The sequence below is a fragment of the Podarcis bocagei genome (genome assembly GCF_964188305.1).
Source record: "Podarcis bocagei genome assembly, chromosome: 3".
NCBI lineage: Eukaryota > Metazoa > Chordata > Lepidosauria > Squamata > Lacertidae > Podarcis > Podarcis bocagei.
This window is the reverse complement of record NC_138127.1, coordinates 90,672,634-90,687,300: the sequence shown is the minus strand read 5'-3', so window position 1 is coordinate 90,687,300 and position 14,667 is coordinate 90,672,634. Positions and strand designations below refer to the sequence as shown.

Sequence of the window (14,667 nt, the reverse complement as noted above, 5' to 3'; positions counted from 1 at the left end):
TCTCATATTCACACACACACACACACACACACACACACACACACACACTGGTACCTTGGGTTACAGATGCTTCATGTTACAGATGCTTCAGGTTACAGACTCCGCTAACCCAGAAATAGTACCTCAAGTTAAGAACTTTGCTTCAGGATGAGAACAAAAATCACACAGCAGCGGCGCAGCGGCAGCAGCAGGACGCCCCATTAACCATGTGCTTCAGGTTAAGAACCACATCTGAAGATTTTATAGTCTTTATCACTTAATCTGCATTTCATTAGTTTCACTATTACTTTTAATAGTCCTTCACTAATAATTCTCTTCAAACTTTTCTCTGCAATATTTCACATAATCCTCCTTACAAAACTTCTTGCAATCCTACTAGCGTAATCTGTTGATTACAATTGCTTTTCAAATAATTCACATATTTACTCCAGTCCTCTGAGAATCTCTGATCCCGCAGGTTTCGAATCCTTCCTGTCATTTTATCTAATTCTGCATAGTCCATTAATTTCGTCTGCCATTCTTCTTTCGTCGGTAGTTCTTCTTGTTTCCATTTCTGTGCCAATAATACTCTTGTTGCCGTTGTTGCATATAAAAGCAGTTTATTATTGTTAATATCCTCCCCTACAATGCCAAGTAGAAATGCTTCTGGTTTTTGTTATAAATGTATATTTCAACATCTTTTTCATCTCATATATCATTTCCCAGGAGCTTTTCCCTTTCTTACATTCCCATCACGTGTGATAAAAAGATCCTTCTTTTTCTTTACAAGGTCAGCCTTCTCTTTGTCTCTGCACGGGAGAGCCAGTGTGGTGTAGTGGTTAAGAGTGATAGACTTGTAATCTGGTGAACCGGGTTCGCTTCCCCGCTCCTCCACATGCAGCTGCTGGGTGACCTTGGGCCAGTCACACTTCTCTGAAGTCTCTCAGCCCCACTCACCTCACAGAGTGTTTGTTGGGGGGGAGGAAGGGAAAGAAGAATGTTAGCCGCTTTGAGACTCCTTAAAGGGAGTGAAAGGCGGGATATCAAATCCAAACTCTCTGAGTGTATCCCCTGCCCTGCTACTTTTATTTCTGGTCAGCTGGAAAATCTATCTATCTGCAGTGGGCAGCCACCAGATCATGATCCTGGAAAGATCCTCGTTGAAGGAAGCTACTCCTTTTTTTGCTTGCGTCCAGCATCTGTTAATCAGAAGTATAAACTGCCTCTGAACATGGGTGTTCCATTCCTAGCTACTGCAGCAAAGTTTCATTCATAACTGCCATGGTACAACTCTCATGTGGAATAGGCTGAACAGTGACCACAAAGTCAGTGTAGTCAGTCACACACCAGAGAGAGAGAGGATAAAGGGGTCACACATTTGCATAAAATTTGCATTTTGTAGATCTACTGAGGACCTTCCTCTTTCATCAAGCCTCTTGAAGTTGGTATCTTTTCTAGTCTTCAACTGCATTGGAATTGTTTATATGATTTTTAAAAAATTGTTCTTCTCACTCAGTGGTTGCCATCCTGGGGTCCTTTGGAAGGAAGAGTGCAATATACTAAATAAACAAGCAGATGCCGATTTAGAAACAATCACTTTAATTTAAATTGAAATACAACCCACCTCAGTATAGTGGTAAAGACCTGTATTCCTGCTCAGTCTGTGTCCACTGTTGATGGTCAGCTCCAAGGTCCTCACTCCCACTTCTCGTGGCTGTTTTCAAACCAGATTAGTGTTGAATTTTGGCAACAGAGGTAATGTAATACATTACAATTAACACAGTATATACATTCAGTGGAATATTTATGGTTGCAGAGCGTTGTTTAAAAATGTGTTTTCAATTAGGCGAGTATCCACAGAAGCACGAAACCTTTCCATAACGAGGCACCCTGAGTATTATTTTGCAGTGAAGTGCAGTTTTCTACCGGGGGGAAAGGAAGGGAAATAAAACGTCAGCAAATAAGGAGATGAAAGACAGTGTTCTCCTCTCTGTCAGATTCCACGATAGTGGCTTTGGAAGGTGTGCTGCTGCAGCAGCCTGACAGATACTTGCAGATACTGAGAAGATACGTTGGAAAGAAAAACAGTGAGCAAATTAAAGGGGAGGAGTGGCGGAATAAGCAATGCCAACCTTCCCACCCCACATGCACTCAGGTGATCATCAGAATAAGGTCTAACCCAGGACATTTACCTGGCTGAGGTGGGCTAGAAGATGATGCTGCCATTTCCATGTTCAGAAGCCAACAAGACTGGCAACTGAATCAACACCAGAGCAGTGGCCTTCACTGCACCTGAGGGTAGCAGGCTCACTTAGGGGGCACAGGGCACTCCAGGTGGCATCTATAACGGGGGCCACTGACCCCTTGCTGACTCTCCCTGCCCCCCAGCAACTTTCGCCTAAGGCAGCTGCCTCACTCCTCTCCAAGGATGCCAACTTGAATAAAACATTGGGGCTTTCACCCTGTTTTAGTTTTGTGTTAGTTTTAATGTATGTGGGGGTTTTCCTGTAAGTCGCTTTGAGTTACTTTTCATTTTTTAAAAGTGTCCAATAAGATCAATAAACAAATGTTGTGATTACAGTGTGTGCTGTGGGAGGAGGAGCAGAATACGCCCTTCTTGGGTCATCTATTGATATGGCCACATATGATGTTACCAGTACTGTTTTCAAATAAAATATATAGCAGGCCTACAGACAATCCACAAAGGCCCCTTAGCAACACTTGTCTTAACTGTTGTGGTAACTGGAAAATTATGACATCATCCCAGTGCGGAACTTTCTGACATCACTGTGGCAGTTCAGGAAAGAGCTTGTGGCTGGTGTTTGAACAGTGTGGGTCTGCTTCAAACTGGGGCAGCCGGTTTCGGTTCTTCTACATGGGGCAGGTGGGGAAATAGAGGCTTCTGCCTTGGCATCCAATGTTGATGTATGCTCCCTTCCCAGTACAAAATCTGCTATGGTAAGAAATCCCAGTAAGTTCTTTCCGTTTCAGGATGGGGAAAGATCGTGCGAGGAACCTTCAGATTGGTTGAACTCCCATCATCCCTTGGTCATGCTTGGTCGGGGCTGATGGGAGCTGTAGTTCAACAACATATGGAGGGCCAAAAGTCCCCCACATCTGCCCTAGTGTTTCTAAGGCCATACATTTAAAGGTCCCCACACAAAGAATCTTGGGAACTGCAGTTTCCCCCCTCACAGAGCTACATCTCCCAGCGCCGTTAACAAATTACAGTTCTCGGGATTCTTTGGGGGGAAGCATGTATTTAAACAGATTGTATTTGTGGAGCCCTGTAACTTCACTTCTTGCAGTTAGAAGGCCCTCGGAGCTGGACCTCAGTGTCTGGGCAGAATGATGGGGGTGGAGACGTTCCCAAGTCAATACCTTTTAAGTGATAGAGAGAGCTATAGCTATGTCAATCAATGAGTGGGAGAATTAGGTGCCTCCTTAATTCTCTCACTGAAATCAGGGCCAGATTTAGGTTTGATGAGGCCCTCAGCTACTGAAGGTAATGGGGCCCTTTATATGTCCAGCTGTCCTTTGTCAACAACAAATTGTCACTGTTTTTTTTGCGTTGAATATATGCTATATGGTAATTTATGGACCTAATAGGTATCTAAGGCCATTTGCACATAACAAAATATGTATTTTATCAAAGTAATTGTTGAACTTACCTTATATTTTGGAAATGTACATCCAGGTTTTTCCCCTTTAATTTTTTGGGGGGCCCCCAAGAGAGTGGGGCCCTAAGCTATCGCTTGTTTAGCTTATACATAAATCTGGCACTGACTGAAATCACTGAGATTTTTTAAAGTGTTTAATTTGGGCTGGGTTGTTTAAGGTTCCCTTCTCTCACCCCCTAGCTTTAATTGTGCAGCTTGAAACTGTGTGATTGAATCCCACCCCAAAATAGTCTGGAAGTGCCTTTTGAAGCCATTCATTCCACTCCTAACTGAGATGCTTCCCCCCCCCCTTCTTTTGCAATATTATCACATTCCTGGGTCATCCCTGCAAAGTTAAGTGCTGTCACATCTGCTTCGGTTTGAAAGCATACCAATGCAAGTAGATAAATAGGTACCACTGCAGCAGGAAGGTCAATGGTGTTTCCATGAGCTCTGGCTTCCATCACAGTGTCCCTTTGCACCAGAAGCAGTTTAGTCCTGCTGGCCACATGACCCGGAAAGCTGTCTGCGGACAAACGCAGGCTCCCTCGGCCTGAAAGTGAGATGAGTGCCACAACCCCATAGTCGCGTTTGAGTGGATTTAACCATCCAAGGGGGGGGGTCATTTATATTTACCTTTACTCCCTCTCCTCTGCTTCTCCCCCTCAAGTAGTTGCACCTCCCAACCTAAATGGGTATGGGGGCTTTGCATGCTGAGATTGGGATGCCTACCACAAGGCCTACCTTTTGGTGAGTTCATTGGGCTGGCAGAATCCTGTGCCTACTCATTCCATGGCATGGGCTTCTTTGAAGTCTTCCCTTGCCAGGTTGGCACCTGCTGGGTTCAAAGCATATTCAGGGGGCTCACTCCCCGCCATCAACAGTGGCAGTCAGGGAGGTTTGGAGGAGGCTGACTGTGAAACACCCATTCGATCCTGACTCACATGAGAAACTCACTGTAATGTGTATGGGTTGCTCGTGCGTAAGTTGCCGCCTCTCCAGGCTTTGTTGCCTTGCTAAACCTTTCAGTCTGGGCAGCCCTTCACTTCATGGCTGCCTCAGTCGCTAGCAGAATCCGTCAGTGGGCGTTTCTTAAATCTTTTCCAACATAAAAGTTGTTTGACACCCAGTCTCCTCCTACTCTCTCTGCGCGGAAGTCTTCTGCGCAGGGTGGGCGTGGGTAGCGGAGGACCCGTGCTCTCCCCGCTGGTGTCCGGTGAAGAGTCCTGGAGCCCTCTCGCCGATTCCCCCATCAGCCCCTCTATATCCCTGGTGTTGCGCTGATTTGCTTCCCCATCTGCGGAGCTGCCTCTCTCCCTGCTGGGCCCTTCTCCAGCATCATTTGAGAGCCTTCCCTCCGCCTCTAGCTCCGATGTCAGTTCCCTGACACTCACTTTATAGTGTAACCCCTGATCAAAACTGGGGGAAAGATGGCATCGTGGAAGAGCTGAGTGGCAAGCTCTGAATCAGGCAGGTAACAATGGGGTGACCCTATGCCTTTTCTCCTCCTGAAATATCAGTTTAACCTGCTGGAACATATTCCCTGTCCTTCCCTCTCCCTTTCTTCCCTTTTTATTTTTGTTGCGGTTTTGATTGCATCTGCTTGACTTTGTGTGGTTTTGTATTATAAATGGACATTTGTTGTTGTTGTTTTGTGCATTGTAATGGGCAAAACAAATAAAAATCAGTTGTGTTTGTGTGCGTGCGTGCGCGTGCACTCTCTCTCTCTCTCACACACACCTGTTTTAAAAGGTTACTTATGTATGCCACTACTGCGGCTCGTGTTTCATAAGCCCAAAAATGGGAAATGAGTGAAGTCCTAACTAAAGAAGAATGGCAACTTAAACTGATGGAACATGCACACCTTGCAGACCTAACATGTAGAATAAGAGAACAAGAAGAACATATGTTTAAAGAAGATTGGAAAATGTTTATTTAATATATGGAAGGAAATTGTGTTTATTTGAAACCGTGGGCAGCATTAAGATAAATTCAACAGTGTAAATATGTTGTGAAGGATGTAATAATGGAAAACTGAATGGTTTGGTTTATATAAAATATGCAGGGATTTATGTTATGCAAAATGAACCATGGAAAGAGAAGAAAGGAAGTCATTGATATTTTAAGGTTGTTGAAATGAATGTTCCAAAATGTAAAACAGAAAATTTAATCGAAATTATAGGAAAAAACAAACAAACATAAACTGCCCTAAATCCCCATCTGTTTTATAACAGGAAGTATCCAGAGAACCCCATTCCTCATCAGATTTCTCCAACTTTGAGACGGAGTCTGTGCACCAAACAGACAAGGAGATTCAAGCAGATCTGGATCACACCAGCAATGTGGAAGGGTCTGAGTATTCTTACCAAGGAGGCAGTGTAGGGTTCAAGGAGATGCAAACCGAGATTGAGTTTGCTGTGCAGATAACCCCAATTAAAGATTTGAAAAAGCATCGGGAAAGGATGGTAAGTGGCAGCCAATGTGGGGCAGGGATTCCTTGGCTCTGGGAATCCAGTTGAACTGGATTACACAGTTGACGATTACACAGATCCAGTGGTCACCTTTTCTCATGACGCTACATCTGCAACCAATGAGGGCAGAAGGTGTGTGAGGCAAGTGGGGGGAAACAGCCTTGACCCAGCTGCGCATTCAGCAAGTGCGAGAAGAAAGCCGCACATGCCTAATGTTTCTCCTTGCAGATGGGGTTCCTGGGCCATTCACGGTCCTTTTCTTTACATAGAGAAGTATCTGTTCATCAGGACTCACGTAAGGTCCCTTCTTATAACACTGGAACACAGTCTGTGTGGAGCTGCCTTTATATTTCGGCTGGAAGCTGCAACTAGTACAGAATGCAGTGGTCACGATCCTCATGGGAGCAGATTATTGGCAATGTGATTTCTGCTGCAAAGAGAGAGCTGTGCTGGTTGCCAATTTGTTACCAGCAAAACTTCAAGGTTCCTGTGTTAATTTGCAAAGCCCTAGAGCACCATCAGATGTCAAGGAAATAAACAGCTGTCTGACTTTTGGAAAACATCTGAAGGCAGCCCTGTATAGGGAAGTTTTTAATGTTTGATGTCTTGCTGTGTTTTAATTTGTTGGAAACTGCCTAGAGTGGATAGGGTAACCCAGTCAGATGGGAGGCATCATCATTATCATTATCATCATCATCATCAGATGGGAGGAATAATAATAATAATAATAATAATAATAATAATAATAATAATAATAATAATAATAATAATAATAGGACCAAGGTACCTTAAGGGCCATCTGATCCCTTATACTCAAGCAGAGATCTGTTTCAAACCACTCATGAAATCACAACAGAAACAGCAGAAACAGCTGGAAATTTATTTAACCCAGTCCAACCTCACAAACTTCCAAATGGCTGGTGGAATAAGAAAAGCTTTAAAAATAACCTTAAAATGCTGATAGAACTAGCCATCCCTGGACAACTCCTTGCTCCAGCTTCTAGTAAGGAATGTTGCTTATAGACTTCATGGAGGCATTTGATTGGCCACTAAGGGAAACACGGAGTAGACGGACCCTCAGCAGGGCTCTTCTTAGGTTCCTTTGCATCCACACTTCACATTCAGCCCCACAGCATGTGTCTACCATATGGTGGATACCATGGATGTCTCCAAGACAGATAATGATAGGGCATAGTATCTATAGTACGGTAGGTGCCAGTGCTGAGGCTGATATCTCTCAGGAGTTTAAGAAGAGCCCAGCTGAAGGACCAGCCACTCTAGCACCAGCGTTTCCCATAACAGCCAATCAAATGCCTCCATCAAATTCTGGAACAAGCCCATGACTTATCTAGTCCACCACCCTGCTCTCACAGTGGCCAAATTGCTTCTCCACTGAACCCTTTCACATGGTTTTGTGGTATTTTATGCACTGCGACTTGCCGTTATATTTGTGGATTGTAGTTTAGTACTGTATTTTTCCGTGTTTAACACGCCCCTGTGTATAACATGACCCCTATTTTTTGGGACTCCAAATTGAGGAAATGGGGGGAGATTGCCCACCAGTGTTGTTGAGCTTTTTTTTTTTGGGGGGGGGAGGATTGCCCAGCAGAGTTCTTCAGCTTTTTCTCGGGGGGATTGCCAAGACTTGTTGAGCTTTTTTGTTGAGCGCCTGACCGCCGCATCAATGAAGCTGAAGAGTCTGCCTGCTCGCCCCCAACAGCTGCCAATCACCCGCTCCAATGCCCCTGACAATATCTTGCTCGCAGCAGACACCAATCACCCATCACAACTCTGCACTATCCGTGTATAAGACGACCACCATTTTTTTGCATTTTTTAAAAATAAAAAACCCTCATCCAATACATGGAAAAATATGGTAATTCTTTATTCTAATCAATAAGTGTAAAGTGTTTAATTATTCTTTGCTGATACTTAATTTTACTGTTTACTATTAGATTCTAGTGAATCATTGAATGTTGCTTTATTTTATATCAGTGGCTTATTTTAAAATTATTGTGCTTTTTTGCATTGCATCAGATTCTTATTAGGTGTCAAAATAACATTGTCAAAAGATCAATCCATTGGCAGCTTTTGATTGAGCTTTGGTGTGTAAATAGGATAATTTTACAAAATAAAATTTATAGTAAGTTAAATAACATGGAGAAAGTAAAGTTTAAGCGTGTATTTAAGGAATTTAATTCGGGAATGCAAGGGAAGATCGGAGGGCTTGTCAAATTTAATCACAAGTGGATGTACAAAGCAAGTATTAGTTAAAGAATGAATAATTGTGTGTTTTTTGTTTCTCATTTTGCCTATAACATCTATTGTACATTTTTGTTATAAAGTTTTCAATCAATAAGGCATTTAAAAACTGGGGGTGGGGTGGAATGGAGCATAGCTGGCCTGGCTAGTAGCCACTGATACTTCCCCCTGTCTCTCCTTTCCTATTACAGGACGCTGCAAGGGACACGCCAGCCTCTTCGTACGTCCATGATGACATGACGGAGACCTTAGACAATAAGAGTCAGGGAGACCGGCTGGCCATCAGCACCCAGCGAGGGACCAGTGCTCTGCAGCCAGAAGCCTACTCCAGGATAGGCGAGGCCAGCAGTATGGAGCGGATGGGTCAGCTGCACAGCAGGCAGATCACAGCAGCCGATCTCGACCTGGAGAAGATGAGGCTTGATGGTGCAATGACCAGACTGAGGTACCGGCATGAAGACAATGAGAAGAGGCGGCAGCACGAGGAGAAAATGCAACAGCTACATCATCAGACAACCCCTCGATCAGTAAGTGAGGGGGGAAGAAGGGGTAGATGTGAGCTTTCCATTAAAAATGGAAACCAAATTCTGCATTCATTAGCCTACAGCATCTTTGGGCATTGTTCTAGGTCAGGGGTCAGCAAGATCCTGGGCCAGATCAGTCCCGCAGAGATCCCTCCGTGAGCCGGATCTCGCATGCATGAGTGTGCGTGTGATTTTCTTTTCTTTCTTTTTTATTAGTTTTTTAACATATCATTTCCAACAATCACATTATATATCTTCTTATCTTATACATTGTTTTAGACTTCCGTCAACAACTCAGATGATTTCCCATCTTTTATCACTTATTCTGCATTTCTTAATATATCTATTACTCCTAATTGTCATCAACTAATAACTCTCCTCATAGTCTTTCTTGTAATACTTCATATAATTCTCCTTACAAAACTTCTTGCAATCCTACTAGCATAATCTGTTCATTACTATTACAGTACTTTTCAAGTAGTTCATATATTTACTCCAGTCTTCTAAGAATCTCTGGTCCCGAAGGTTTTGAATCCTTCCAGTTAATTTATCCAATTCTGCATAGTCCATCAATTTCATCTGCCATTCTTCTATCGTTGGTGATTCTTCTTGCTTCCATTTTTGTGCATGTGATTTTTGGCATCTACATCTGCGCAGGTGTGATTTTTGGCATCTGCGCATGCGCAGATGTGATTTCTAGCACTGCGGAAGTGAGTCCCTGCGCCGCACTGCACCGGTTTAGTGCAGCACATGAGCGGGCAGCTCAGTTTGAGGGTGGTTCGGCGGCCAGTCAAACGACCTCCGCAGGCCGCTTCCGGCCCATGGGCCTTAGGTTGCTGACCCCGTTCTAGGTGCTGGAATCAATCTGTAAAAAAAAACCCAACTGCTTAGTTCCTGCTAGGGATGGAAGAATCTGTTAATTTCTACTCCCACGGTCTCATTTTTCCAATCTTAAAGGCAGTTCTATACATGCCTGCGGCAATTTGCAATTTAAAAAAAAAAATTTTTTTTGAACCCTCATGAAGATTCTCCAGCATTTGAGTGCCCTTTTCTCCCAGTAAACACATTTTTGTATGCAGTTTGGACCACGGCCAACATTTCTGCAAGCAATAGAATCCTAATGTAATGCATTTTTGTATGTTATTTTCACAAATAACATTCGTGGGGTTGTTGTTGTTTTTTGCACACTTACTGCTAATGTATGCTCTCTCTCTCTTTTTTTTTGCAAATGTGGTTTGGTTGGAAAACTGCATTGCAAATTTCAGATAAGAGTGACTTTGGAAGGCTGGCTGTGTTTCAGCTCTCATCTTGCTCCAGAAAGCGAAATTCTCACAGATTCAACCTTAAATACAAGCTAAATTGAATTCTCCTCCACCCCCAGCTCTGCCTCTACTGACCCTTTGGCTTTGTCTCCCATTAGCTATCTTCTGCCCCACCAGATCCAATGGATACCAGCTTCCACTATCAGGCCCTTGAGGATTTCTCCCAGCCATGCCCTCTCCCTGGCTACACCTCTCACTGCCCCTGCTTCATAGCTGAGGCTGATGGGAGATCTGGAGGGCACCAGGTTGGCAACATGCTTCCAAAACACACATTTGGCTTCTGCCGCTGTGTCTAAAGAAGACATTTTTGCTGTCCTCACCCAGAACAGTTGATGCATTAAGAATATAGGAAACCCCAAGGCAAGCACTGCCCATTGTATGCTTCATTCAAATGACATTGGGGCAAGGGGGGCGTGGTACTTTTCCTCCAGGAATGAAAAAGTTCGAGGGAGAAAAAAAGAAAAGAAAACACATTAGATGCCATGTTGTGGGCTCGCCTGACTTCTGCAGTTTGACATTTCTCCGAATCGGTATTTTGAGTGCACAATCTAAATATTTCAAACATGCTTAAGTCTATATAAATCAAGGATGGAGAACCCATAGCTCTCCAGCAGTTGTGGGACTCCAGGCCCCATCAATCCAATAACATCTGGAGGGCCTTGTTTCCCCCACTCCCAATATAAATCAATGGAATTTAAGTTGAGCACATTCACAATGTCTATGAAGATGTGAAGCCCTCTGGGTTCAATGGGAAGGTGTTTATAGTATGGTAGACTCTTTGGATAGCTGATCACAGGGAGTGTTTTGTTAACAGACACCTCTTTTTCCTCCCCCCACCCCTGTTTCTCTCCCCCCCCCCCACAGATTGGACAAGAGCTCCACGAACTCCTTCAGCCCCAGAACCAGTATGCCCTATTTTTTTTCTGCTTCATCTTTATCCACATTATTTACACAGCCAGGGAGCTGGCTTTCTATTTTATTATGAAACACGATGTATTCTGCTTTGCCATTTTGCTGTATTTCATTTTCAAGAAGATTTTACTGGATTACAGAAGTAGGAGAAACTAATCACGAAACAGCAGCAGACTCTAGGCAGCAGAGAAAAAAGGAGGGCAAGCAGCTCCCTGATGTTTATGTATCTCCGTTCTATCGCCTCTCCCTTCCCTCCTCTTTAGAATTTCCCCTTTTTCAGTCGCATGCGACGAATGCAAGATTTGGCTTGGCTGTCTAAGTGCACTGGCAGTTCTCTCTATCAAATGCCACTGCTGAGTGTTGTTGGTTCCCTTTGCTATTCAGTTATAGGCTCATCCATTGCAGCCATCCCACCTGAGCCTGTCACAGTCATCAATGTTAATAAATTGGCCTAGAATTAAACAAAAGAACTGATTCTATTTGCACAATTTTTTCTTTGAAAAGGGGGGGGGGTATAGGAAGCAGGGCCCCTGGAAATGTTTGTAAAGGGCTGGACAGGGGGAGATTCAAGACAATCCAGTAATATGTCCGGTAGGCAGAATATCGACAGATCTCTGCATAGCACAGGGATGGACTAGATGACCCTTGAGGTCGCTTCCAACTCTACGATTCTATGATAGGTAAAGCGTTCCCATAACTGAATTTCCATACTAGAAAATACTTACTTTGTGCCAGCCACATAGCTGCTAAAGGCATGAGACATCTCTTGCTTTTTCTTGTACATATGGTTCTCATGGCAAGCTGCTCCTGTTGAAAGACAGTTAATCCCTTCAGCAGGGAAAATACAGGAAATGCCTCACATTCCTTCCTTCTAATCGTTTAGCAAAAGCGATTAAGTGACCTTAGCAATGGCGGTGCCTCCATAAGTGCCTAATAAGCCTTAGAATGTTGCCTCCACATTTTGCTTTCTAACTTGATTGATAGATGTCCAATTCACTTCCTTCTTTTAATTGAAGGCTAAGAGTTCAGGCCTCCTGCTGGCTGGCTGGTTGTGTGAGAATGGACATGAAGATGAACTAGCAATTGTTCAAGCTTCTTCCTCAAAGTGAACTTCATTCGCCTCTAGTGTATTCAGCTATTATAGGAACAACTTTCTGGTGCCGTTCAGAGCTTTTTGAACTAGTTCAGTGAATTTTGTTCAACTGAACTAGTTCATTCAAAGCACTGATAAAATGAGAAGCAGGATAGGGAAATGGTTTTCTTCCCCACTCACAATACAAAAACTCGGGGCCATCCAGTGAATTTTGGAAGCTTCAGAATGAACAAAATAAAGTACTTATTCACACGGGGCTTCATTAAACTGTGGAATTCGCTCCCACGAGAGATAGTGATGGCCATCCATATCAACAGCTTTAAAAGATGATTAGATACATGGATGATTTGGCAGTATGGCTCCTAGCCAGTATGGTTATGTTCTACCTCCACTCTTGGAAGCAGTATGAGAATAACAACTGAGGCCTAATATATTCATATCTTGCTTGTAGGCTTCCCACAGGCATCATCTTGGGCACTGTAAGAATCAGATAATGGGCTTTTGGCTTGTTGATCTTATGTAGCAACTGCCTCACAATGGAGCTGAGCCAATATTTCTCCAAAGACATTTTTTGGGGGAGGGGGGAGAAAAATTATGAGAGATTTTCTTTTCTCAGCAATCCCCCCGCTGTCTGCTAAAAGAAGGCTACTTCACAGAATTCTGTCTGAATATTCTCCACAATTTATTTGTGGCAGCCATAAACCTCCTTACCTCTCAGCACGTCCTAAAATATATACCAAGTGTTTGGCATTGTAAAGGACTCCAAATTGTGGTGAGTCTGTAAACACAGTTTTGCTGCTGCTTAGTGTGGGGTAGCTGGGGGGGGGGTGTTGAAGGAAGCTGTGCCATTGCTGCTGCTAATTGCGAGACCCATCCTTAAGAAACTGTTGACAATTTTCTCCTCCCCCTGGAGAAATTGGGTAGAATGGTTCCCACAATTTCTCTGTATACAGAAATGGTAAGGACACAGGCAACAATAGGAACACGGGAAGCTGTCTCACACCTTTGTCAGAGCATTGGTTCATCTATCTCAGAATTGTCTACATTGTCCGGTTTCAGACAGACAGACGGAAGGCTGGAGGGATTCAATTCCGATCACAATTTAAAGGCTGTGGGTTAAACCACAGAGCCTAGGACTTGCCGATCAGAAGGTCGGCGGTTCGAATCCTCGCGACGGGGTGAGCTCCCGTTGCTCGGTCCCAGCTCATGCCAACCTAGCAGTTCAAAAACACGTCAAAGTGCAAGTAGATAAATACGTACCATTCCGGCGGGAAGGTAAACGGCATTTCCGTGTGCTGCTGTGGTTTGCCAGAAGCGGCTTAGTCATGCTGGCCACATAACCCGGAAGCTGTACGCCAGCTCCCTCGGCCAGTAAAGCGAGATGAGCACCACAACCCCAGAGTCGGCCATGACTGGACCTAATGGTCAGGGGTCCCTTTACCTTTATACCTGCTTCACACTTTGCGAAACATTTTGTGACTTGAAACTCGGGAGACATTTGCACTAAAATGCTGATAAATTTTCATAAGGATGCTTTAAGAGAACACACACACAATCACAAATGGATGTGGAAAGATGTAGAACTGAACCTAAGGTTGGGGAAATGAGAAAATGAGAAAGTGAGCTGAAATTGACTGCCCAAACCTAGACAGGGGTCTCTCTTAGCCATTTGTGGAGATGTTGGAGATTGTACCAGGGACCTTCTGCATGCAAAAGAGGGTATATTCCTCTGAGCTATGGCTCTCTGCTAGTAACAAGCACGTACAGACCATAATATACTGTATTATAGTATTCAGGATATTGAGGTCTAGAGATCTGGTGACAGTGTGGTTTCAGGTCTTGTAAGGCTAGGGTTTCTCATACACAGATGGGAAAGTATTACAAAAACACATCATTTTAGGACTACTCTTTCTTTAAACAGATTCACTTTCTTCTGGGTAATTATAATTACCCTGTTAAAAGAAAAGGGGGTGAGTAGGTGAGCAGGAAAACCCCACATAGCTGCTTTGTGACCTACATAGCTCCAGTAAAGCAAGATCAGGTCGATAAATAAATCAATCCCCCACTGACTTGAAGGTGGTCATCACAGGAAGAAGGCTGCTTGCAAATGCATCTCTGAGCATCGCATATCTGTCAAGAAACTCCACCCCTTACAAGCCAGAGGCAGCAGCAACTCTTTTAAGAGCAAGGGAAGGGGGAGGAAGCAGTTGGATGATTTGCGGCGCCGAGGAGCTGAGTTAACGCTCCACTTCCAAGACTGCGGAGAGAAAAGGGAACTGCTGGATTTTAAACGCTGCCTCCAGGGCTAGCTGGACAGGACCAGGATGCAAAGGTAAGTTGCATGGCATTTATTTGTGGGGAAATGCAAAAAGGGGAAGAAAGAGCAGCATCCTTGAGTTGGTTCATTGGTTACATGCTTGTCAGCCCAAGAACTTTAAGAGCCAA

The 14,667-nt window shown here is 43.9% G+C and overlaps 1 protein-coding gene across 1 annotated transcript; it reads left to right on the top strand.

Moving 5' to 3' along the window:
• Positions 1-2,759: 2,759 nt before the first annotated feature.
• Positions 2,760-11,603, top strand: TMEM247 (transmembrane protein 247). Its single transcript, XM_081187020.1, has 4 exons — positions 2,760-2,937; positions 5,873-6,103; positions 8,563-8,898; positions 11,082-11,603. The coding sequence occupies exons 1-4, from the start codon at positions 2,935-2,937 to the stop codon at positions 11,283-11,285; spliced, it is 774 nt and encodes a 257-aa protein (XP_081043146.1). The 5' UTR covers positions 2,760-2,934; the 3' UTR covers positions 11,286-11,603.
• Positions 11,604-14,667: the final 3,064 nt, after the last annotated feature.

What these genes read in the sequence shown, in the direction of transcription:
- TMEM247 (XM_081187020.1), top strand. An exon ending in AAAAGCATCGGGAAAGGATG is followed by an intron (nt 6,104 to 8,562) that starts GTAAGTGGCAGC and finishes TTCCTATTACAG; the next exon opens with GACGCTGCAAGGGACACGCC. An exon ending in ATCAGACAACCCCTCGATCA is followed by an intron (nt 8,899 to 11,081) that starts GTAAGTGAGGGG and finishes CCCCCCCCACAG; the next exon opens with ATTGGACAAGAGCTCCACGA.